The sequence below is a fragment of the Panthera leo genome, chromosome B3 (assembly GCF_018350215.1).
Source record: "Panthera leo isolate Ple1 chromosome B3, P.leo_Ple1_pat1.1, whole genome shotgun sequence".
Taxonomy (NCBI): domain Eukaryota; kingdom Metazoa; phylum Chordata; class Mammalia; order Carnivora; family Felidae; genus Panthera; species Panthera leo.
The window spans coordinates 11,028,376-11,054,513 of record NC_056684.1 but is presented as its reverse complement, the minus strand read 5'-3'; the positions used below and the strand labels follow the sequence as shown (position 1 = coordinate 11,054,513).

At 46.3% G+C, this 26,138-nt stretch overlaps 1 protein-coding gene across 2 annotated transcripts in view; it reads right to left on the bottom strand.

The window, feature by feature from the left end:
- SLCO3A1 (solute carrier organic anion transporter family member 3A1) overlaps nucleotides 1–26,138 on the bottom strand; it is a 310,466-nt gene that overhangs the window by 9,520 nt on the left and 274,808 nt on the right. For both annotated transcript variants that reach the window (XM_042941078.1, XM_042941077.1), the window contains exons 8-9: nucleotides 23,376–23,551; nucleotides 19,075–19,139 (exon numbers count right to left, since the gene is read on the bottom strand). In XM_042941078.1, the coding sequence (XP_042797012.1) occupies nucleotides 19,075–19,139; nucleotides 23,376–23,551 (241 nt within the window). The remainder of the gene's footprint in view (nucleotides 1–19,074; nucleotides 19,140–23,375; nucleotides 23,552–26,138) is intronic.

Here is a 26,138-nt window from a genome sequence, read left to right as displayed (position 1 = left end):
CCACAGGACCACGGGGCTGGCGTGTCCCACTGGGTGGCTCTATGGCACGGGCCCGGACAGCCTGAGTCTGAACCCCAGCTCCGCCCAAACCTGCACGAGGTCTCTAAGCCCCCTGTGCCTTAGTTTCCTCATCTGCAAAATGGGGATAATATCACTTCTGCTCAGACTGCTGTGGAGACGGACTAAATGGACCCAGGAAAAGCATTTAGGATGGTGCCGGCCCACAGTAAACACAAAATAAATGACGTCTGCTACTACTGTCATCCGCTGAGAGTCTGAGAAGAGACAGAGAAGCTTCCCTGAAGGGACCGTTCTGCGTGTCAGAGAAGTACAACCACAGGGAGGAAATGCAAGGAGGTATTGTGCTCTCTGTACGGGGCTTCTAAGGCTGTGTTCGAGTGGAGGGAGTTGGGAACAGAAGTTGAAACGAGTGCATCTAACCTTTGTATGTGTGTATACACACATGCATACATGCAGCCTCATACGTGTGCACGTGTTACGTACACAAGCATGTGTATGTGTGTATCGTTTAAGATGGAAACCATCTGCATACATGCTGACAACTTCCCTTCCCCTGGATGTTACCACTGGATTGAATCCTTTTCATTCTGAGCCGGGAACCAGTTTTCAAACCCTCACCCTAGAGTATTTGGGGCACTTTCAACCAGCGATCAAAAATGGCAGAGATGAAAACTCTCCTCGGTTCTGTGTTTCTGTCCCTTGTCCAAGCTCAAAAGTTATCAGTCCTGGCTGCACATTAAAATCATCCAAGGTGTTCCCTCCTAGAACAATTAGGTTAGAATGTCTGGTGTGTAGCCCGCTCATCAGCATTGTGAAGTCATCCCCTGGGGATTCTGGCCTGTTTGGGGGGTGGGGGCAGGGGAGGAAACTGTTTCATCTGTGCAATGGGAAATCAGTGAATGGCTCATTAATACAGATTAATTGCCTCAGAACAAAAAAGTACCCTTAAGGCCAGAATGTGGTGCCAATCATATCCAGGGAGAGACCTTAGAGGCAGAGAGTGATCACCGGAAGCAGGTGGCAACAGTTCTGAGATCCCATTTCTGGGGTATCCTGCTAGCTGGAGTGTTCCTTCCAGGGCCAGCCCTGGAGCGTCAGTTTCACTTTTTATTAAGGAAGGTCCCTCTGAGAATTTGATGAGAGTTAGATCCTTAGTCCAGAAAATTACATCTACCCACAAGAATCACACCCATATTTCAGGTGGTTCATGAACCCCTGATGTCCATTCACGATCCCCAGAATTAAAACACGTGTGTCAAACATGCTGCAAACCCTCCTTTCTGAGGGGCCCCCTGAAGGCAGCCGGGGAGGGAAAAGGCTCACTGAGGGAGACCATGCTTCCTTCGTTTTAATGGCAGGCCTGGGATGGGCGTGCGGGGGGTGGGGGTGGGGTGCTGCACTGTCCCATCAGTGCCAACAAGGTTGGGCCCAGGTGCCTTAGCACTTCCCAGCTCGGTCCCGTGTTAGCCCAGAAAGAAATTCCAGAGTAGGAATTTTAGTTGAAGCCTCATTAAACTTCCCAAGCAGCTTGACTCTGTAAATCAACAACCTGCTCCCTCTTTGCAGCTTCCAGGTCTGCTTGGTCTGGCCGAATGGAAACTCCTAGAATCCCAGCATTGTCTGCCCTAAAGTCTGTCCATGAGTCTGAGGCCTTCTTCCCCAACCAGTGAGTGCTCTCCCCGCCCCCGCCCCCCACCCTGCAACAAATGCCCTGGTTCATGTAACAGAAAACGAGCCCACTGGACTAACCCAATGGAGCCAACCACGTAAGAGAAACTAAGTCACCCTCCACATTATTTAGGTAAAGAAATGGAGATTGGGAGCCACTTTAAATTGATAGACTCGGGGAAAATGGGACAAATCTGGCTGTTTCTATGGTCTCATGGGATCACTTGCCTCCATTCACCTATTTCTCTGGGTTTTATGAGGTTGCAATAGCCCCCAAATGTTCCTCCCTCTTCTTCCTTCTGCCTTTCTTGAGGTCACTTTGTCCTAGCTCACCTGTCACAGCGCAGTGGGGAGTGGTCTGTGAGGACACTGTCAACAGCTCTGCCGTGGGAAGGGACTGACAGCACACGGGCTCTTTGCTCCCAGTGCAGAGGGACTGGAAGAGTTGCAGACAAATCCACATTGGGCAAATGTGGTCATATTTTAAGCACATCAGAGGAAATTTACAATATAAAGGAGCCATTCCTTAATACTTGCTTGGACCAAAATATCCCTCTAAAATGCCAAGATGTAACTCCTTCATGAATCTGTATCTGTGTGAGGGTTTCTAAAATACTGTGTTATCTTTAAAGTAGGGCATACTTCTTTGTGCTAACGGTGTCGGTTTTATCCTGCCTACTGTCAGGCTCCATTACCAGATGACACAGCCTGGAAGGAGTCAGAAAAAGCCTTCAAACAGAAATTAGAAAGCTAAGTGCCTAGAAAAGCTTTTCATATTTTGGAGAGCCTTTGTGCTGGAGAAGAAAAGAACCTTGAACTTGTGTCGAAAGCCTTAGGATTGGGGCAAGTCACTTGATCTCTTGGTGCCTCAGTTTCTTGATCTTTAAAATGGAGCTAATACTGCCCACCTGGCCAGGGTCAAGATGAGCCCTGTTATAAATGAGGTGTTATGCACAAGTCTGGCCCTTCCATAGGGCCCACAGGTTTTGTTAACTTATTCATGGTATACAGGGGGTTGGGGGACTAATTTAGAATAAACTCTGGGATTAATACTTTAAGCATAATCTTTATAAGTTTCCCTTTATATTTATAAAAAAACATACTGGCTTTCCCACCAGATTCATCTTTATATTGGCTTAAAATTGTTCCCCAAAGGGGAGCTCTGGCTATCAGGTGTGCAAAGAATACCAGAGAAGAACTGACTGGATCTCTTTTTTTAAAGGTCATTCTAGAACTCACCTGATGGCTAATGCTCCCATGCAGCCACCCATCCATCATTCTGTTTATCACTCTGGTGGGCCAAATAAAACCTCAGGCTGTCCCTGCAAGATACTGCCTCCCCAGTCACCAATGGGAGACTCCCACAAGAGTGCTGTAATAATGGTGGAAATTAATGATGGGAAACTGCTCTAACACAGAGTAGAGAGGACAGACGGGGGAGCCATAGAGCAAGAACAAGTGTCAATTACAGACCCTAACAGGGTAAGATGTAGGTTGCATCTCCTACAGGAAATCAACTACCCCAGCAACTCAGCCAGTAAGAAGCTGTCATCACGCTGAACTCTTGCTTTTCTCCAATGGATTTTCATTCAGAACAACCCCTCTCGACTTCCTCCTCCATAAAGTAACCTTCCTCTCCTTTACCATAGGACTTGTCTACGGTTTTGCTATACCCTGCGTGCCCTGAGTTGCAATTCTGCTTCCAAATAAACCCATGTTTTGCTGGTAAAATAATGGGCTTTTAGGTTTTAGAGAGCAGGGGAGAAGGGCAGAGGGAGAGAGAGAATCTCAAGTAGGTTCCATGCTCAGTGCAGAGCCTGACGCAGGGCTTGATCCCACCATCCTGGGATCATGACTTGAGCCAAAATCAAGTCAGATGCTCAACCGACTGAGCATCTAGGTGCCTCAATAGACTTTTATTTTTAAGGTTACCATTATTTGGTGATGAGAGGTGGGATCCAGAGAAGACCTGTGACAGCTCGGGAGCTGGTGGGCAACCAGGGCAGGTGCCCACGGAGTTCAGTGAGCTGCCTTCCTGCTGACCTTGGACTTTCGAAGGTCAGTTTGTCTCTTGGATTTCAAGCTCCGCTCTGTGTTTTGAGATCCCCAGACTTTGAGATGTGTTTTAAGGCTTTGTTCTTTCTGAGAGTACTCGTTTGGCCTTTGGTAAAGTATCCTGATTCCTTCTGGAACCAGGTCGCTCCTGTTGAAAATTTTTCCTCTACAGAAGAAACCTCTAAGAAAGGGGGCCCCAGCTGTCAAACTGCTTTAGAGGGTGCCCTCCCCTCTTCTGCGAGCCCAGCTGGTTTTATGTTTCAAATCCCGTGGTCCCTCTTCATGTGCATTTCTAACTAAGCGGGACAACTTAACAAAAAGTAATGTGGATCTTCAGTGGGGAACTTTCCATCTTCCTAAATTGACTCTTCTCAAAATTGAAGTGGACAGGCCTGGTTCTAAAACTGTCAACAGAACGGGGCACCTGTATTGACTGGTATTGTGAAGCTTCCAAACATCATCAGGAATCTGGAATGTATACTAGCTGAGCAAACAAACAAAAAAAGGGCTGCTGAGGCCACTTTTCCCCTTCTCTGTCCCCTTTGTCTCACAGCCTCTGGGCTTGGTTCCCACCTCTGGCGCCATTTTCCTTTATTCCCTGCACTGCCTCCTTACTTCCGTATGTTCCCTCAGGCTAATCCTTTCACTGAACTTGCCTTTTCCTCTGAAGGAACCTTCCCCTCCTCTCCTGGACCTATTAATATGTGTCTCTCTGAGGATCCAAATGAACCCCACATTGCCTTTGTTCCCTGGAACAAAGCCAAACTGTGAGCCATAAAGAGTTTTCTGAAGTGGCCGAGGACTCCCGTAAGGTTTGCTGAAGAATTTCACAGTTATTCCAACTGACCAACCTGGTTTCTCAGATTTATAGTAGTCCACGTGCTTGTTGGGGAGGGCCAGGCCAAACACTGGATGAAACTAGCCCATTGGGAGCACCCTGAGGGGGATTTAGGGAAACAGACCCCTAATTTTTGGCAGGATGCTAGAATGCTATACCCACCAATGATGGTAGCTTTTACTTAAGCCTGTTGATTGGAACAAAATTCAGGCTTGCACACAAAAGCCTGGTGAACCTGTTCATGACTATTACAATCAACTCCAAATTGTCTTTAAAGAAAATTCTGGTCTTCCTTTAGATGTGGAATGCCCCAGGTAGAATTAAACTCTATTTTTTTTATGTTTATTTTTGAGTGGGGGCGGGGGGGGACACAGATTTGAAGCAGGCTCCAGGCTCTGAGCTGGCAGCACAAAGCCCAAGGTGGGGCTTGAACCCACAAACTGTCAGATCCTGACCTGAAGTTTGGAACTTAACTGACTGAGCCACCCAGGTGCCCTTAAACTCGATTTATTAATGGGCTGAACATGGATATTTCTTTTCTGTTGTTGTTAAAAGGACCAGGATGGAATGGGAAACTGCATGCCTCAGATTTAACTGGGCAAGCCAGCTCACTTATGCTCTAGATGAGTCATCTAAAAGAAAACAGTGCTACAATTCTCCGTTTTCAATGTTGGCAAATGAATGCCCCTAAAGACAACCAACCCTCCCCTAATATCTGCTATTATTGCAAAGGGCCAGGACCGTGGAAAAAGACTGTGACAGGCTGAAGTGCCACAGTCCCCTGCAGCCTTTGCACCCAGTGTCAGGGCCCCGAGGAACTACAGGGCTCTTCCCAAGCCTCTCTATCTATCGGCTCAGAGAAAGCACTCTCCTGATGGGCTGTCAATAGGGACAAAGAGTTTCATTCTCAGAAACTGCACTCTTGTTGCTCAAGCCCCTGCTACACAGCAGCCGCTGTCTCAGAGTACAAAACCAGTTCAAATAGTGTGTGGGGATGGGGGTGGGGTCTCTAATAAACCTCAGCCGTTTCCAGTCTCTGGAACCTACTCCCTTTTGTTTAGGTCCACTGAGAGCTACTCACCCTTTTCTCCTTATTTATTTATTGGGCTGAGATTTCTTAGAAAAATATCATGCCAGAATTTCTTTCTCCTTAAGAATCTGCCAGTGGTCATCAAAATAGCCAACCTGGTGCATTAAGTGACCCTTTGGCACCTATTATTTGCTCCCACTCTGACAACACTAGAGCTGTGTCTGGGGTTATCAATCCTTTGTCCCTGAGACATTGGCTACCATCCTCCTTTTTATGGGCACGCTCTTCAACTGATATTGGCAGAATGCACAGTATACCTCCCATCAATTCAACTAGATCCCTCAAAACCTCCCCCTGCCCCAGAAATAATCAATACTCTATAAATAAAGTAGTCCTTCAAGGCATCACGGCCATAAAATAGATGATCACAGGGATCAAGGCCTTCTTAGCCCCTGCACTAGTCCCTGTAACATCCTTGTTGTACTTGTGAGAAAACCCAATGGCTGAAGATGGCAGTTTGTCCATGACCTCTAGGCAATAAATATTATTAGCCCTCGATACTGTTATTCCCAAGCTCCATATGCTACTGACATCTATTCTTACTAAAAGCAAATCCTCCCTGTAGTTGATAACTGCAGTGCATTTTTCAGTGTTCTAGTTGAGAAAGATCTTTGTGGTTCTTCCTGGACAGTAATACCCCAGGGTTACACAGAGAGCCCTTCTCACACACCTTAAAGTTGATCTGGATGTTTGACACACTACAGAGAGGATTTCCATCTCTGCTCCCTTTCTCAAACTTCTTCATAGAAAACACCATCTACTTGCTTAAAGCTTTTGGCCTTAAAGGGACATCAAGCCTCCAAATAGAAGGGCACCTGGGTGGCTCCGTCTGTTAAGCATCCAACTTTGGCTCAGGTCATGATCTCGCAGTCTGAGTTTGAGCCCCACATTGGGCTCTGTGCTGACAGCTCGGAGACTGGAGTCTGCTTCAGGTTCTGTGTCTCCCTCTCTCTCTGCTCCTCCCCTACTTGTACTCTCTCTCCCTCTCTCTCTCAAAAATAGACATTAGAAAAGGAATTTTCTTTAAAAAAGTCTCCAAATAGAAGTTGCAGTTTTGAAATAAGGACTACATGTGGATCCAGGTAATTTTCATGGCATCCAGAACCTCCCCAAACCTAAAACTAACTGGCAATTAACGAGGTTTCTTTGGGCCTGGCTGGCTACTGTTGAAATTAGATTCCAGACTTCTGTCTTATGGCTGAACCTCTATATGCCTTACTAAAAAAAAAACAGACAGACCTGACCCTGTTATTTGGAAAGATCAAGATGACACAGCTAATGAGACTTTAAAGCAAAGAGTAATAAAGGCCCCCTGTTCTCAGATACCCTAATTATCACCTTCCCCTTTCCCTGTTTATATGTGAAAGGAAAGGGAATGCCTTGGAGTCCCCACCAAAACATGGGACCATCAGCAGCAACATGTCCCTGTAGCACAGGGATACCCCCCTCTCGTCAGAGCCATTCCTGCCATTGCCCTTTTAGTTGATGCCATGGGACCCCCTCTAAACATCATTTAGAAGCCTGAATCCTAAATTCTCTTCACCTCACCTCTGAGGACATCCTCCTAACAGCTACTCCTCCTACAACCTTCTCGCTGCAATGACCTTCACCCGCTGTTCTCTGAGCCTCCTTCCTGGACCAGACCTCTTGCAGTCACTTAATGCTGATGGATCACCACTGGACTCCCTGTGACCATGTATAGGAAACTCCTCTAACCAATGCAGATTTTTCATGGTTTACTGAAGGTGCTTAAAGGATGAAAATGGTAAATATGATGGTATACCACTGCAGCTCCTTTTGAAGTCACTTTGGCGGTCCCTCTACCTTTGGCCCATCAGGCTGAGTTATATGTTTTTACCTCAGCCGAGGGTAAAACCGCGAATAATGAAACTGATAATCTAGTTAGCCTTTGGAATACTTTGTGACTTTGGTATATTATATAATAATATTTGGTGTATTATTATATTCTGGGCATTCCAGAACCGACTCCCTAGAGGCCAAAAGAAACCACCTTGCTAATATGTCCACCAAAAATGCTGCTCTTAGGGAAACCAATAGCCAAACCCCTGTCATGGTCCAAAGGGATGTTCTCCCAAATAATCATTTGGAAAAACTGACCAGAGATGCCCAACAATTGGCCCCCAAAAATGAAAAACAGGGCTAGCAATCTAATAATTGTTGGTTCAATAAAAAAAGAGAACTCTGGTTTGGACCAACTAACAATCTGGCCCTACCAGAAATTCTAAATTTCCTACCAATTACGATTGCACATGTATTAAACCATTGGTCTACTAACAACATGACAGCAGCTATGATGTTTCCAAGTTTGAGAGAGAGCATGTGTGCACATGCGGGGGAGGGGCAGAGAGAGAGAATTCCAAGCAGGCTCCACACTGTCAGCACAGAGCCCAACATGGGGCTCGATCTCATGAACCAAGAGATCATGACCTGAGCCGAAATCAAGAGTCAGAAGTTGAACTGACTGAGCCACCCAGGCGCCCTGAGGAAATATTAAGACCACAAATGTGCCCACCTCCCTACCACAAAATGCAGGGAAACCTGTTTGCAATGCTCTAAGACTTTTTAAATTACCCAATGGGCCATTCGAGTCTTGGCAGGTGAATTCATACAGCTTCCCCCCATCTCCTGGATAGTTTTATAGTCATGGTTTGTAGGTTTTCTCTCTGGACTGAAGCTTTCCCTTGCAAATAGACCATTGTTTCTTCTGTGGCTAAAATTCTGTTGGAAGAAAATATCCTTACCTGGGGGGATGAACTTCACAGTGATCAGGGAACCCGTTTTACCGGTCAGGTGCTTTGACAAGTCTGTGTTGTTTGGCCAGTTTTACAACACTTCCATTGTGCATCCCACCCACAACCCTCAGGTAATGATGCTAATGGGCACTCAACTGGCAGATGGGTAGAGACCCTCCCAATGGCTTGGCTGAGAGCACTGCCCTTGGTCCTTCCAAGTCTCAGATCCAGCCCTGTTGGGATGGTCACAGGATGTCCAATGTGCTGCACTCCAGCTGGTCTTAAGGGTTAACTTGCTTCAGGTTAACCCATTCTTGCTGACCTCAGGCCCTTGATCTGTAGCAGAATTAATGTACTCTGAGCTTTGCAGACCGCTAGCCTGGAGCACAGAAGCACGAAAACTCTGCCAGGCCACAGAAGCCAGCAAGTCTGTTTGAAGACGCCTTGGCTTTCTGATTAGCCTAGCAATTTTTTAAGCAAAATGTTTTTTTTTTTTTTTTTTTTTTTTTAGGTCACACAAATGATTTTATCGACCTCCCTCTGTGTGTCTGTAGACCTTGCTCTGGTAGAACGCAGTATGCTTGCACATCACAAACTTGAACCGGAGCCCCGAGCGCTGAGATAACGTTTGTAGCTGGCATCATCCAGTCTGCACACGATGAGGGAATGTTGCAGGCCACTGCACTCCCTTTGCTGATTACCCTAAACCCTCTATAAACCCCCCTGGGCCAGGTAGAAACTTCGGAGTTGGCTTTTGGACAAGAGCCTGCCTTCTCCCCAGGTGGCCAGCCTTTTGAATACAGCTTATATTCCTTTTCAATCAAAAGCTCATCTCTTTGAGTACTGGCATCTTCAGGGATGGGAAGCCCCACTTGGGTTTGGTAGCACTTTAACCCACCATTGATAAAAGGCATGCTTCAACACTGGAGAGGCCTAATTGCTTCTTTAAAAACAGCCATGCTTCAGTCTTCTCACCGTGTATTACCGGAAGACAAAGACCTTGAGCATCACACGTTGCAACCTGGACTTTTTTCTGGAGGTGTCTTTTCCAATAGACAAGATTCTGTTCAACCTTGCCAGTAAGGCACTGTTGACCAATCCTGTGCTGACAAACACCAGAGAACAGACTCCTGGATCCATGAGACCCCTCTAAAGAGAGCACCACAGCCTGACTGGACCTGCATGCCATCCGATGACCTGAAAATCCGGATTTCCCGGCCCCGGAGCAGACGCATCTGATGAGATCTCTGGATGAGGCCTGTTAGAAGGTTCGGGGTTCACAGGAGTTTCTTTCATTTGGATATTAATGGACTCCTCTGGAGTCTTACCCGAAATTCATGGTTTCTGAATTTTTGACTTTACTGTATTATTAGTAATACACCTAAGTTCTAGCAGTTCTGAGATAACAATGCTGCTTTTCAACATCTTTGAAGTTTTGCTATTTTGCTAAAAGTTCACCAGCTATTGCTTCGTGTTTATACCTGCACTGTATCTTCCCAAATGCACCCGGTTAATTCTTCCAGGAGGTTCCTGCAGTATCCCCTATTCTGTTCCCATGAGTGATTTCAGTGGGGACTCCCAGGAGGTACACGTGACTCTGGGGTTTTTCCCCATACGAGGGATTTTCCTTCCCTACGTGGGAGTAAGTGCCCACAAATATTTCTCATTGGCTACTTTCAGATCTAGGATCTTGTTTTAAAACCATCACATAATTTGGAATGGTCATGTTACTTTTGATTCTGTACTCGGTGCCTGTCAAACCTTTGTAAAAATGCCATGACCAATAAGGACATGCTCTCTAGCACCTACAGTCTTGATAAATATGGACTACAGATGGAAGTGGTCCTTGCGACTCGAACGGATCCCAGTAGTTTCCCATCTATACAATTTTCCAAGGACGAGTGATGTAACACCCAGGAAATATCCTTCCTGGCACTGAGGGACCAAAAAAGGCCACTGAATTGTGAAAACCAGACTCTTGCTCCGTGATGCGTTTGGAGAAGGATCTTGATCAAAAGGGGGAAATGTGAAAATTAATAAAGGGACACCTCACTGAAATGGAGTGGGAATAAAATGGGGAACCATCCTACTCAATGTCAATTACAGGAAGAGCTGTTCATTATAGACCCCAACAGAAGAATCCTCAATTACAGGTCCCAGGAGGGAATGAAGTGCATTGCATCTCCTACAAGAAACTATCTCAGCCACGGAGGAAGCATCACCTCCCAACTTCCTCCTCTTTCTCTATAAAATAATGTTCCTCTCCTTTGTTTACAACGGGACCTGCCTGTGGTGCTGCAGTGACTTTCAATTCTTTGTTATTCCTGAATAAACCCATTTTTGCTGGTAAGTAACTTTTATTTTTAAGGTTAACACAGTAACTACTGTCTATTAACTACCCCCTCTCCCCGGCACTGTCGGGGGGCACTCTGAATGTATTAGGAGCCCCCGTCCATAACCCTATAACACTCCCTATCTTATGGACAGAGAAACTGAAGCTGAGAGAGATTAATTATTTGTCTCAGGCTTGACATTTCAAAACCCCAAACCCAATAATCTCCTTCTTACTAATTCAAAGTTTGTTGATTTGAAGCGGAGATTTTAGGGCTCTTATCAGGGATTTCCAGGGCTACAGAAAACATCTTATTTACCCTGCTGCTAAGCTCCTGGGAATAACTGGCTTGCGGAAGGCTGGTTTTGAAGCTTTCAGAGGTGAAACAGGGGTTCTGATCTTTGCAAAGTGTGGAGGGGGAAACCCACATACAAGGAGGTTCTGATCTTTCCAGAGTGCTCCCTTCTCCAGGGTTATTAACGCCTCAAGAAGGCTGGGAGACTGTTTTGTAAGCAAACTCAGTATTTTGCAGAACAACTCAGGCAGATACTTGTCAGAAGAAAGAGCTGACAGTTGCCCTTCTTCAGAGAGAGAGAGCTCACATCTGAAGGTTGCTCGGTGGTGGGGAGAAAATGAGAGCTTTGGGACCTGAGATCACGTACTCTGGCTTCCAACTCCGCCACTTGGGAACCTGCCACCGTGGGAAGTCACTCCACTCAATCTCGGTCTCATTGCTTATTAAAATGGGCACAAGATGCCTCCCTGTACTAAATTTTTATACAGATCGAATGAGACGGCATTTGTGAAAGCCCCTCGTGTAGTGGGCTCTTAACAAATCCAGTTCTGTTCCTGTTCTTTGGATACCTGGAGATGTGCCCTCTTTTAAATCACCATCTCCAGAGAAAAGAGTTGCAAAATACTCTTCAAACCAAGACTCAGAGAATAACCCTAACTGGCAAGACTCCTTCATGTCCTAAGAATAAGTCTGTTTTGGAGGATAATCAGCTGCTTCCAGAAGGGGTGCCAAGTGGATAAGGTATAGGACCTATTCCTGCTCTGAGCTTCTTCATTCTGTTATGCCCTCAGTTACCTAAGGAACGAGGAGGGAGGGTGATGATGGTATGGTATTCTAGAAACTGTGTGTTTCCTCCCTGGAGGCTACGGTAGCATCCCGTCCCTTTGCCTTCCCTTCTCCCTATGTCTCCTGGGGAGACACTCACGGATGGAGTAGGCATGAACTTGTGCCCCATCACAGAGACACCGGAAACCCACAGTAGGTTGGGAAGGGTACCCGGAGGCTCCGTGCTGTTATGTGCTATTACAGAGAATATTAAAAGGATTAAATCTTTCTTCCTATTACACTCTGGTCCCAGCTGCAGCCATGTATGTTTATATATTTCAATGCAAAAATTGCAGTACTGTTCAAGGAAAGGGTCTCTGTTTTCTTGAAATCTATTAACGGAGATTAAACCCCATGGTTTTGTATTTTGGCTATTTAATTCATTCCCCGCCGCCCCTCCCCCCGGGGGTTGAAAAAGCTGGGCCTATTTATACTCTTTGTTGTAAACTTTAAAGATGAACTTAAAGGCTTTTGTAAGGAAAAGAAATTCACCTACCTTTTAGGGACAAAATGGAAGCTGAAAATTACTCTGGCATTTACATTTCAAAACGTATCCGTTCCTCTCCAGATTACCTGCTAAGACTTGAAGTCACCGTGCAATCCCTCTTCAGCCTGATTAGAATTACTGTCCTGACCAGCACAAGCCACTGAGGGGGTGGGCGAAAAATAGATTCTCTCTGCTTCAGCAATGCCAAGAAAGAGACTGGACTTTTGGCACTGGCCAGCATTTTGCCCATAGGCACCTGACATTCACTTTTCTTGAATCGGAGAGGTTGGGTGATGCTGCTCTGCTCTCACTTTATCCCTGGGCTCCATGTTCAAGTCACTAAGGCTCAAATAGCCTACCCACACCCATCCGGCCAGCAGTGGCAGGGCCGGACTCAAATCCTGCTGTGCCTGACTGCAGAGCAGTCCACGGTGAATATGTGATGACACCTGAGTGCAGGTAGGGAAGCAGATCCTGGGTGATGGCGGCACTTGAGGATGTCAGACCCGTCGTTGCTTAATGTTTGATGAACAAGCAAATAGACGCACAGACGAGTGGGAAGGGTGTTCCATGCATTCCACCCATTGTACCCCATCCCGATCCTCCCACGGCTGGGCGCATGGCTTCTCATCTGGGGCTTCTGGCACACTGCGCTTACTTCTTGCAAAGCGCTCATTTAATGGGTTCATGTCTCCCACTTGCCTGTAGAACTTCTCTATATTCACGACTTCATGGTAGGAGCTCGGCAAATGTTTGATGCACCGTATCAGGAGCTTCCCAGATGTGCTGCTCCTGCAGTACCTTCATGGATCACCCAAGATCTGGGGATAGTCTGCTTGGGAATGACACCTGGGTCCAGACGGGCACCTTGAGATTCTCAATGCTTTCTGCTTAGCAGGTGCTCTGAAAACTAAGAGCAGGCGTTCGTGGGAGGAGAGTCTGTGGTGGCCAGCCCAGCCCCAACAATACCTTTGAGACACCTGACAGACTGCATCCCCTGCCCTATGAAAGCCTTCTCCATGTGCCCCGTCACTGAGGCTGAAATTCTCTGCTGCACCTTGTGCTTCTGTTGGTTCTCTCTTACTTTCATATAGTTAGATGCGGGGTGAGGGGGTTTCAGTAGATGTTACCTCCACTGTAGGCCTCCATTTGTCCTTGCCTCTTAAGCCCACTGCCCTGCTCTGGTTAGCCGCTTCTCCCTTCGATGCTTTGATTAGTTGTGCCACACCTCACAGAACCTCCGTGCACCTTGCTGCCAGGCTGATCTCCCTAAATCAGAGCTCTCAACGTATATCCAGTCTTCTCTAAATCTGTCATTCACTCCGCACTGGCAACTACTTAGCCAAGTAAAATCTCTTTTTCCCTTGAGATTCAAGGTCCGGACCCTTTTAGCCCTATATATTCCTCATACCTGCTTCATTCTCCCACTGGAGCCCCCTGAGGGCAGGATGCTGGCTCCTGAGTATTTTTACATTCTTTGCAGCATCTTGAACAGTGTCTTGGGTGTAGCAGGATCTCAGCGACTATTTGTTTCCATTAATTTAACTTAGCCTAACATCCAAGGCACGCGGTGGACCCCAGGGGCAAGATTCTGGATCAGGTCTTCAAGCAGATGGCTTGCCAACACCCAGAGAGAAAAGCAGCGAGCAGGCATTTGCAAAAGGATGAAGAGGGACGGATCTGACTGCATCGGGAATTCTGCTCGGAGGAGACCATTCAGTTTACTCTGAATTTACTGACGTAGTTCAGTGCCCTTCTCCGCCACTCGATTTCTACCAGAAGCCTTGGGCTTCTCCACAGACACCAATGCGGTTCTACACCCTGGGCTTTGTCATGTTTCCCTTATCCAGCTGAGGTACCATAGTCCATTTAACCCCACTTTGGTCTTCTTTAATTTCTTGGCCCCACACTCCTTCCATTGATACAACCAACCGCGTGTTCCCACTTCTACTCCAAAGCTGCTGGGGAAGCTCACGGAGCCACACTGACCCCTGACACTACAGTCCCTGCTCTATCAACTCCTTTCCACTGGCATTTAAAGCAACAGGAAAAAAATAGTCTCCCATTCACTTCTGGGTCCTACCCTCTCTCCTTATACTCTTCATAGCTAATTACAGTAAAACCTTGGATTGGGAGTAATTTCTTCTGCACAAGACGTCAAAACATTTTTAATCTTTAACTTGATAAATGAGCAATGTCTTCCAATAGGAGTAGTACGTGACGCTGCATATCACGTGATCACAACTGAGCCAATGGTTCTCTCTCTCTCCTACCCCTCCCCCCGTTCTCTCTGTGGGATGGTGGGTGATCATCTCCCACGCTCAGATGCTCGGTCTCAGGCCATGATGTTTGGCAGAAATCAGTGATTTTTCAGAACACTGGAAGGTGCCCACAGCCGGCTCTAGTGTATTTTTTGTCACTTCAAAGCACCTCGGGACAGTCCTTTGCTTCTCCATCAAAGAGTAAGCTTAGAATGCTCTGCTTCATGCTAGGTCAGGCTGCCTGCAGATAGAGACCCTTTCCTCTGCTGCCTTATTGCCAGTTACATTAAATACTGTATATGACAAGAGTTTATCAATACTGTACTGTAGTCAACATCTGTTAGTGATAATGAAAGTCGTCCTACTCAATAACCCTTCTCTCTCTTGTTGCCCTCGCACCAGCCACGAAGGTTTTCAAAGGTAAGTGCAGGTTCATTTGTTTTTCTTTATATTTTCTACTTTCTCAATTACTTTGTATTATATCACAGTATTGTAATCATTTTCATATGAATATCTTTGGGTTGTGGAATGAATCACCTGAGTTTCCATTATTTCTTATGGGGAAGTTCGCTTTGATATATATGCAAGTGCTTTGGATTACAAGCATGTTTCTGGAACGAATTACGCTCGCAAACCAAGGTTTCACTGTATCTGGAAAGAGTGATCTCCCCATGCTGCCCCACTTCCTCACGCTCTCCTAAGGGTGGTGCATCAGAGATTGGCCACTGGCCACAAGTGGCTACTTAAATAAAAATCAGTAATTAAAATTTATAGAAGCCAAGTACTCAATAGCCACATGTGATGCAAATATAGGGCATTTCCATTATTTCAGAAAGTTCTACTGGACAGTGCTGGCCTATGCCACTCCCAAAGTCCTCTCCCTCCTAGTCTTCCTGTTTTAGTAGGTAATGTCCCCATTCATCATGTGATCCAAGCCTTTGTAAGGAGCTGTCATTGTGGTTTCTTCCCTCTTACATACTGCAGCAGGTACACTTTCACTCAGAGACCAGGCCTCGAAGGTTCTTCTTCCACCCGCCCCTCCCCAGCCCAGGCCATCAGCTACTCTGTTAGACCAGCGGCTTACAGTTCAGTCCGTACATTCTCATTGTCCATACAGTGGACCATGGGCGTTCCTCCAAAACACAACAATCTGGTTAAAGACCATCAATAACTTCGTTTACCTGAGAGATAAAGGTCAAAGCTATCGACAGGGCAGCAACCCTTCCAGGTCCTGTTCTGACGGCCACCCATCCTGTCCCATCTTTGGCCAGTGCCTGCTTGTGCTGCACACTCTAGCCACACTCGACTTCCTGTGGCCCCAAACATGGTGCTTCCTCCCAGGCTTGGACTTCCATAAGTCCCTCCATTATAGCCCTCTCTCCTCGCTCATCTACATCACTCTTGCTCAGTCTTCATGTCTAAGGCAGACGTCACACTGTTTCAGACCCACACCCCTGCCCCATCCCAAGGCGAGGTGAGGTGGCTCCTCCACGTGTCCCCAACTGCACCTGTGTAGACACCATCACCAAGCTGTGATGCTCTACTGAATTCCCATTACCCATACAGGGCCAAGCACAAAGGTCGACAATGTCATGGAAGCCGATTTCTTGGTTGACCCCTCGTTAACATTAACTGGTGGTTAATCACATCGGGTGCTGCTGCAGGAAATGGAATCAGGCCAACAGCAAAGACTTCTTTGATAAGCTTCTTTTAAGTAAAAGATGAAGCTGTCCTATCCTGCTAGAGCAGAGTTCTCCAGACTGATTTGTGACCCATAAATGGGCAACAAAATCAATAGACTGTGTCATGACCAACTTTTTAAAAAGCATGAAACAGAAAAGAATACACACATATATTAAGGGTATTTTTTGTGTGAGATTTTTGTTCCAGCTATATTAATGTATATGTATGTGCACACTGGCCCATAATGTAAAACTTCTCTCTGGCTGGGGATCAGTCACAGAAGTTGAAAAATACCACTATAGATAATGCCTGGTTGATTATTCATGGGGCAGACATATAAATAATGGAATTGCATGAGGGCAACATACAATGATCTTAACAGTGTCACATTATACGAGCTCTACAATTTTCCATTCTGTCTTCAAGTACCCTCTAATTTTCATTAACATTTCAGAAATATTTTACAAGCCTTTTTTTTTCCTTTTATGCCATCAAATTATTCTGAAGGGTAACTTTTTTTTTTTTTTACCTGCTATATTGAGTCTTTAAGTGTCTGTTTAGAGGTGGAGATTCTCCTACAACAACCCCACAGATGGGGGATTCCCACCTTCCCTGGTGAGCTCGCAAAATGACTACTAGGAAGTCATACCCACTTACCTGGGTATGGTCAACAGAGATCTGAACCCACTGGGTGTGCTCGATAAATGTTAGTGCGTTTAACGAATGTATATGCGAAGTGGTTTCACTATTTACAGAAATAAGGGTCCCCAACTTGCTACCTGACATTACACATTCATGTATCTATTTATCCATCCAAGTTAGGGCAACAGGGGTAAGGCAGGATGATGCATGCAGACTTCACCCTCCCGAGAAGAAGAAAAGAATCAACCTAACGATTACCCCATGATTATGGAGTTCTACAGGGCACCAGAAGTTCCCGGAAGGCCCAAATGTTTTAGTTTGAATTCCTACTAAACTTGTCTTAACTGAGTATCTTCATACCTAGAGCATTTCTGTTTTCCACAAAATCAACGTAAGATAAAAATGCCATTTAGGTCTCCCTAGTTACCCACCTACAAGGATTGATAATCATCAGGAGGACTCTGAGACCTTGTCCTGGGCACAGCAGGATGGATCACAGTGACTGACTAGAAATATCTGGCTACAGGTGGAGAAGGGAAGTGAGGAGGTGCACACACCCTGTACTTACCATTCTCCAGGAAGGACCTTGTGAGTGGATCCTTCATATTCTTCCATATATTATACAGCAATTCACCTCATTATAAAAGTAATAGGTACATATGGGGCACCTGGGTGGCTCAGTCGGTTAAGCGTCTGACTTCAGCTCAGATGGTGATCTCACAGCTCATGAGTTCGAGCCCCGCATCAGGCTCTGTGCTGACAGCTCAGAGTCTGGAGCTGGCTTCGGATTCTGTGTCTCCCTCTCTGTCTCTGCCCACCCCCCTCCCCCACCACTTGCACTCTGTCTCCCTCTCTCTCAAAAATAAATAAACACCAAGAAAAATTTTTTTAAGTCATAGGCACATATATATTCATTCAAAATTTTAAAACCTCTAGAAAATATTATTTATAACATAATCTTATTCAAAAACAATAATATACCATGTTTGTGTTTAGCTTTCCAATATTTTTCCATGCTTATACTTTAAAAACACTTTAGTATATTATAGACCTTGTCCCCCCTCCACATGTCATGTGCCCTTTCCAAGTCTATAAATACTTTTCAGAATGTTAAAGGGGAACATCAATCTTACTGGGATTCCAGATCATAATGGATGTAACTAATTCCAGGCTGTTGGACATTTGAGTTACGGCCAATTTTTCATTTTTTACAAACATTTTCATAAACATTTTCTATAGCTAAGTCTATGTGCTCATCCACAGTTATATATTTAGAATGAGTAGTTTAATTTTTACACTGAAAATACAGGCCATGGTTATCTCCCTTTGCATATTTATTTACCATTTAATGCCCATTAAAGAAGACCACTATTATTCAAGGAAAAAAAAATGTTACCCTGTCTTGATCTTGGCTTTGACAAAGGGATGTTCATAAAGCAACAGAAGTCTAAAGGGAGAAGGGTCAGGCAAGCCTGGCAGCTGGGTTACCTGGCCAGCCTTTTCTGCTTCGCCCCAGCCTGTCCCAGGACCCAGGGAGAACCATGGAATATCCCCATCCTATGTTTTCTCAACTTAAAAATGTCAGGGTTAGACTGAATTCTTTTTATCCATACCAAACCTTGGAATACAGCTTCTATAGCGTGAAGGTCACATCTGCCCCATCCTGGAAACCCAAGGTAAACAAACTCAATCAGTTTGGAAAAATTTAAAGAGATCAAAGTTTCCATTTGTGAGACATTGTCAGAAGACTTCTCTGTCCTAGCCGGCAGCCCATAATCGAAGCATTTCACAAGCTGCTCGGGGGGTTGCTCAACGAGGGAGCCACATTATACCATCAAATGGTTTTCTCTTTGGTGCCATCACTTTCCCTCCTTATGCTGGTGAGAATCCAGGGTGGCACCAAGACAGGGATTATATAAATGAAAACTCTGTGGTATCCAGAGACTGCATAGGTCTAAACGCAGAGCAAAATTTACAAACTTAAGGTTTCTCTTGTTTATTAATAATTATACTTCATAGAAGAAAGAAAAAGACAAGCTCAAGAAGTGGGACAAATTCACGCATATTTACTCACCTGGTCATAAGCATCCAATTCATTATTGAGGGAATAAAGAGCATACATACCCAACAAACGGAGGAGGAGGAACAGGACTCCCAGGGCGTAAGACTTGAGTTCAGGGCTGACTGTCCTACATGCAAAGAGATGAAGAGGAAAAAAAAGATCCTTATCACTCCTCTTCAATTAACAGACCCCAGAGTCATCTATTGCTGTCCATCAGAGCCATTCTCTAGAAATTAATGGGTTTTTTGTTTTTTTTGTTTTTTTTTTTTTTTGCTTTCTCTGCCTAAAGTCTGATAAATAACTGCACTAACAAGATAAGTTTAGGAAATTAACAGTGGGGTTTTTCTTTTTTTTTTTTTAAATAATAAGGCTAATCTTGTCATTGGGAGGAAGACACGCAAATGTGGTCCCTAAAGTCTTCATTTAAAGGCATTTTACTTTTGCCAGGACGGGCAAATATCTTAAGTTGATAGAATACACATATTGGGGAAGTATCAACTGGGAAGACCATTTCTCTGAACGTTTCTCAAACAGCCAGTGCTGTGAACACCCTTGTCCTTCTCAGGTCATTTTGTGATATCAACCAGATGATCCTGCCTTGGCACCCCAGATGGGCCACTTGCAGAATAACCCATTTGACTACATCCAGTTTCAATACCCCTTGGTCATGGTTCTTTGTTCTGAATGGACTCAATCACCCTGGCTTTGGTTTATCCAGAATAGTCCCTTAGAATGACCCTCTCGCACATTTTCTAGCCCACTCTCAGAGTGTAACGTTTTCTGGGATGAGTGTGACAGTAGACGGCGTTTAGAAATGAACAATTCTAGACAGAGGGGCCTCATGGCTGATAACATCTCTTTCGTAATGCCTCTTACTCTTGAAACGAGTATTAATTCAATGCTTGTCCTCTCTGGGCCCAGGGACTCTTTTTATCTTGTCCATTGTGAGTGCAGTGATGATGTACTGAGTAACATATATGTGGGTGGATCAGTGGGGTGAGCACATGTCTCCCACTCATGACCCAGACCGGCCCTATCTCTGGTGGGGTGGCGAGGGAACATGAAGAGAGAGGTATTTGATGGACTACATACACGTATCCTTCAGGTAATCTTGGACACCACAGGCAGAGAAACTTCATCTTATCCCATTCCCATTGGGAGTCCCTAGGGGAAATGGGGAGGTAAGCACAGTACTATGTCTCCTGGAAGGACCTGGTTAGGCCTAGAGCCAGTCCAGTGTGGCTGAGACTTTGTAAATACCAGGAGCACTTCAATATGGTTGAAAGACCAGGAAGGCTCATGCAATACAGGGAGGACCTAGGCAATCAATTCTGTAGGAAATAAATGTTAGAAACCAAGTTACATTGCAATAGGATATCTAAGTCCACTAGGATATCTAGTACCCAGGACTTAGTAGATAGATAGATTGACTGATAGATTGAGAGATCATTTGTCTATTAATCTATTTTAGCTAGAATTAGATTCTAGCTAAATGACCCCAGGAATCATTCATCCAAACATCTAATGCCATCCATCCAATGACCTGGTTTGAGCCTCAGTGGGCATGTCTTTGGCTTGTTGGAGAGTGGACCAAAAGACACTGTCAAACTAAAACGAACAGAGATGTAGGTTTCGCAATCTTGGACATATTTCTAAGATTTTCAGTGAAAGCTATAAATGTGTTACTCTTGGGGAAACACCCATTTCTTCTCAATTGTAAAGAGTGGGATACAGGCAAGTAGGTTAAGACTTTCATGGAGTGATGGGGAAACCACTCTGGCTGATTCAGCCAGATACGTGTACAATGTCAATGATGAGATTGATGTTTCTGGACAGAAACACAGCCAGCTCTCTTTAGAATGTGCATGTTACAAAATCCAAGTTCTTCGGAGCTATTATTGGCTCCATGGTTCTGGTTTTTGCATACCCACTTGAAGGTATTAAGTTGAAAGACACATAAATAAAAGCAAATTCTCCTTTTCAAGAAAACGTGCTGGCGTAATGAGCTAGAATATTTATCACTTGAAATCTGATTTCCTTTTAGCTATCATGTCACTAGGAATAAAATGAGCAAGGTGCTAAGATCTCTCTCTGTTCATATCCTGTTGAGGAACTTGTTCCCATGGGGGAATCTTCCTTCTCAGATCTACTTAGGAAGAAATGGAGAGTTCAGGTCTGAATGTTATGGAAAGTTCCGCGCAAGGCCAGGGATGGGATCTGAGGTCTACAGCTTACTAGCTGTCGACCTCGAGAATACTGCTTGCTTAACCACTCCCCGGGCCGCCTCCTCTGTAAAAGGGGAATGGCAATAAGGATGTAAATGTAATTAAAACAGGAGCTCAGTGCTGGCTCTGAAGGGGGGTGCAGCGGGTGTTAGATTGTATCCTCACCTGTGGATGTTCTGAGAGCTGCTGTTACGTGGGGCCGTCACTCTGGAATGGGGCAAGGGCTGGCATATACCTGGAAGGTGGCCTAGACTGTGCCCTTGTGCCTGCCTGGAATACCTGTGATGGCCAAATGGACTGGGATAGTGACAGAATAAGGTGCTACCCTGGCCATCTCGACGGGGACGACGTACGAGCCTGGGCCTCGCACAGAGCACAGGGTTATGTGATGGCCGAGGCCCAGCCTAGGTCACGTAGGCCATCTGTTGCTGATCTATTTAAAGGAATCAAATGTTTCCCGAAAATCCCCAAGAGCTGTTTCTCAAGCTGAGATTTCGAAGTGATTAAGATTTCAACTTTCTGTGTTTGGTCTGCCAGTCACAAACAGTGAGCTGGTTTTTGCACGGAAGTCATGGGGAGAGGAAACCAAGGGACTAGTCACTGCGAATGGCCGTGAAGGTCATTGTTCCTGAATCTTGGCACCTTTTGTGGGTGACCAACACAATACAACTTCACAGGGATTTCTAAATGAAAAGTCACCCATAACACAGCCATACCTAGGACCTGATGGGTTTTGTCTGTATCCATGCTTGACACAGTCAACCTCTGTATAGAATTTAAATGCAACAGTTCACTTCATAAGGACTTTTCACATTCTTAAGAATTTTTCATTATTCCCTTGAGCTATGGTACAGTACTGTAATTTAATTCATTATCCCAATTCAGGTTTTTCTGCTATTATAGCTAACATTGTAATAAAAATCTGCCTGCCCTGAGCTGTTTTTCTGGGAGGGAAGTATTTTCCTAAGTGTTGAAGGGTAGGGTTACCTCATAAAAAAATCTGAACATTTTTATGACTCCTGATTCACAATGCTATATTGCTTCTTTGAAAGGAGCGATAGGCTTTCCAATGCCACCAGCCATAGGTGATTTTACCCAGCCCAGTTTTGCCACAGCCTCGCAAGCGCTGGGTGTGAATGTTGAAAACTGGTTTTTCAAGTTTACAAAGTATAAAATGGCAATTTGCTATTGTTACCTTAATGCTTCTGCACATTAACAAGGCTTTGCTAATGACCTTCTAGATGACATTAGGGCTTTGGAGAAATGCTCTTCCTCAGGAATTCAGAACAGAGATTAGGAAACGTGGTAGGCATGGGGAGAAGGGGAGCAAAGCTGGATACAGAAGCTGGGAATGTGCATTTGTACAGGTCAAGTTCAAGTAGTTCATTCTTGCTTGCTTCTAGCCCCTGGGAGTACCCTGGTCTGTGTAGATAGCTGCATCCCAGTAAGGTGGGTCTGTCTGTTTGGGGTCACTTCCTCTGGTTCGAGACAGACACTGGGGGCCGGAGCATCCCATTTCTAGGTTCCTCACCCAAATCTAGGTAACTTTGAAAATGAAGAAGTTACTCAGAATATGACTCCACAGTTCACCTTTGAGGCACCTCACTCACCGCCAGGACAGGTCCTGAGAGACCAGATTATGGGTGGTTTTGGACAAGTGTAGTCACTGCTGGCACATGCGTGGCCTCGGTGGGACCCACATCACTTCTAGGAGGCTGGCAGGATCAATGACATTGCTCCTGGGGCCGAACTCAGAAATGAGTCTGAGCGAAAATGTGCCCAAGGTCACGTGGCTTATCAGTGGATGAACAGGGGTTGAACTTGGGGGCTTGGCTAGTCCAAGGCCATTCTCCTTTTACTCCAACACTGCTGCTCTCTCTAAAAATCAATGTAGGACCACATTCAAAATCTCCTGCAGGATCTATTCTTGGGAGGATATGAAAGTATCATCTCCCTCGGGCCATGCTTTCCGGTCTCTGTCAAGTGTAACTGATTCCTATCAACCTGGGGAAGCTGGCTTGTAAGACTCATGCCACACCCAAAGTTCGGACCTCCCAGAGAACTGCAGACAAGCACCAGATGGGGACGGGGAGGGCGAAAGGTGAGCCTGGCTCTCTAGTCCCTGGGTCTAAGCTTACCTGATAAGGATGATGACTGAGGGTGTCTGCGCCATCGCCCCGATCATACTGCAGACACACATCACACACAGGAAGGTGAGGAAGGCCTCTTGGCACCCAGGACTGGGGCATTTTCCAGGAACCACAGTTGTGTTCTCGGCCGGGACGGTCGTGAGGCACGCACAGCCGGTGAGATTCTGAAACGGAAGTATTCAGCCCTCTTAACTGGGGGTATCTCCAGTTTCCAAATCCAAAGCCATCCATCAGATGGAGCTGTCACAGCCTAATTATGCATTCTGTGGCATTCCATTAATTAGGCCTGAATAAACGAGTTAGCTTTTTAAGGAGGCTGCGAAACACATGCAAATAAAGGAGTATTTACGGGGAGAAGAGCCAATTCCCCATCTCCTGTGTATTTCATCTCCATGCTCAAGAATCCCTCGATAGGCTGTACCCTAGACAAACATGTTCCCCCCCCCCCACCGCCCCAAGTACTGTGGAAGAAACTGTGCCTCCACAATAGGATAAAACATTGCCAAATTAACGTTATAATTACTTGCCAATTTGTCCTCTTTTATGCAGTTATAATTACAATGAAGTGTATTAAAAGAAGTAAATCAGGTAACCTGCATATTGTTGCTGGTTCAGTGCCCAGTGTGGCACTTGGAACAAAGGATGTGCGTTGTCAGCCACGAGGTTGCTGCTCCCGTGGTGGGGGGGCGGGGGGGGGCAGGTTAATGGGAAAGTTCTCACGTGCCAGGGGAAGCAAAGAGGGCTAAGAGATGCCAGGAGCTTGGAGCAGATCGCGGGCAGCGGACGAAAGCCCAAACCAGACACATTTATTAATACATGATCCAAGGAGGGGGGAAAAAAAAAGGCGGCCACATTCCATTTGATCTTGCGGGTGGATTCTTGCCCAGCTGCCCCTGCTCCCCAGCGAGGTCCGGCCCCAGCTTCATCATCAGAGGAACTTCTGATGGCCAAGGGGAGGGGCAGGGGCTGGGAGAGGCAGTGCCACGCGAGCGCAGAGCCAATTAAGGTTCGATAATAATAGTGCAGAGGCCTTTAATGAATACAAAATGAAAACAATCATAAATGATTCATTGCTTTTCTTCTCAGCACTGCTCGGCTTTCAGAGCACACGCCAAGAAAAATCCTCCTGAGGGTCAAACAAATCCCCTTTGGCTTTCACGTTGCTCGTCCTTGTCCTCCTTCCTCTCCTCTCCTCTCCATTCTCCCTCTCGCCTCTTTTCTTTTCCCACAGAGCAGAGCACAGATAGGGGCTTTTCTTATCCCATCAAGTCACAAGGGATGTTTTCAGGGATGTCCAAAAGCCCTTCTGTGCCACGCTCCCCGCCCCATCAGAGCCACCTGGCTGCATCCTGCCCAGGGGCGCTTACCCATGTGGGCAGACGTGGTGTGGGGCTGGATGCTTCTTCCTAAGCATCGTGCCAAGAGCAGGTGCCTCTGTATAAGTGGCCAGGTTACAGCACCCCATGGTGTTTACTGTAATTCCCATGGGAGATGCTGAGATCTTGGCCCCCTGGCCCTTCCCACACACCTCTGCCCAAGGGGTCTTGCTAGCTCTTCTGTAAAACCTCCACCTCCTGGGAGGCCCCCCACTGGCTGAGCCAGCCCTGAGCCAGGGTTTTTCATGGGCCCCGAGGAGCCCCTGTATGAGGGCACACTCTATGCACCACTGAGGGACCTTCCCACACTCCTGGAGGAGGCCTCGTGGCTCCCGGGATAAAGGAAGACCATGTCTTATGCACGTTGTTCTGAGTGTTTCACGGTGCTGAGACAGAGCTGGTAACTCTTAGTAGGTGGTTTTAGAATGCCTAGGCAAATGAATCCTCATCTGCATTTATCAGGAGGCAGGGCTGCTCCCCAACGACAACCTAAATGTCACCTTTCTTCCAGCCCAGGAGAGGAAACTATACCCCCCTCTGCCCAGACCCCAACTGCACAGCCAAACTTCCCTAGCTGTTTACACCCACCACTTCCATCTCATTCCCGAAGCTCCCCCTCACTCCAGGGGGCTTCTGTCCCCACACGCGGGAACCGGATGGTGCTAAGATCTCCGGGGGCCTCCGTAACCCAACCCCACCGTCCGCTTTTCTCTTACGGGGGGGCCCCCAAGAGCATGTGCCCGTGAACCACTCCCCTCCCTGGCTTCCATAGCCCATGACCGTCCCAGACCCACGTTTTATGTCCTGTCCCAAGGCTCCAAGCATGTCGCCATTTCCACACTAAATCCAGGAACAAATGCCCCAAGCTGGATTCTGCACTGTCAGCGTGGCACTCCTCCCCATCTACATCTGAGAACTACTTCTCTGGAATCCCCCTCCCTGCAGGGGTGACAGCTGGACGGGAGGGGGACACGGGTGAGATTTAGAAGGCAGAAGTGAAGCAGAGGCCACTACGCTCTGAAGGTCAGACATAAGGATGATACCCACAGAGGTGCCCAGAAAGTGCCAGCTGGCCCTAGCATCCATATTTGCACCCGCCCTCTTTTCTATCTGCCCTGCTGACAGCACAGGTCTATGCCCACCTCTCCCGATTCGGCTGTCCACCTGCTGACATGGTCAGCACCCCTTTCGTCTCACAGAGCAGCCATACGAACACAGCTTCTTGGGATTTTCCCACAAGCCCCCCCTCTTACCCACATCAGCTGGTGCTTCTGGGGATGGCAAAGATCGGTCTTGTGATTCCTCGAGACTTTAATTCCTCAACTCCCCCACGTTCACATAAGCTCTATTTCCTACACTCAATTCTTTTATTTCC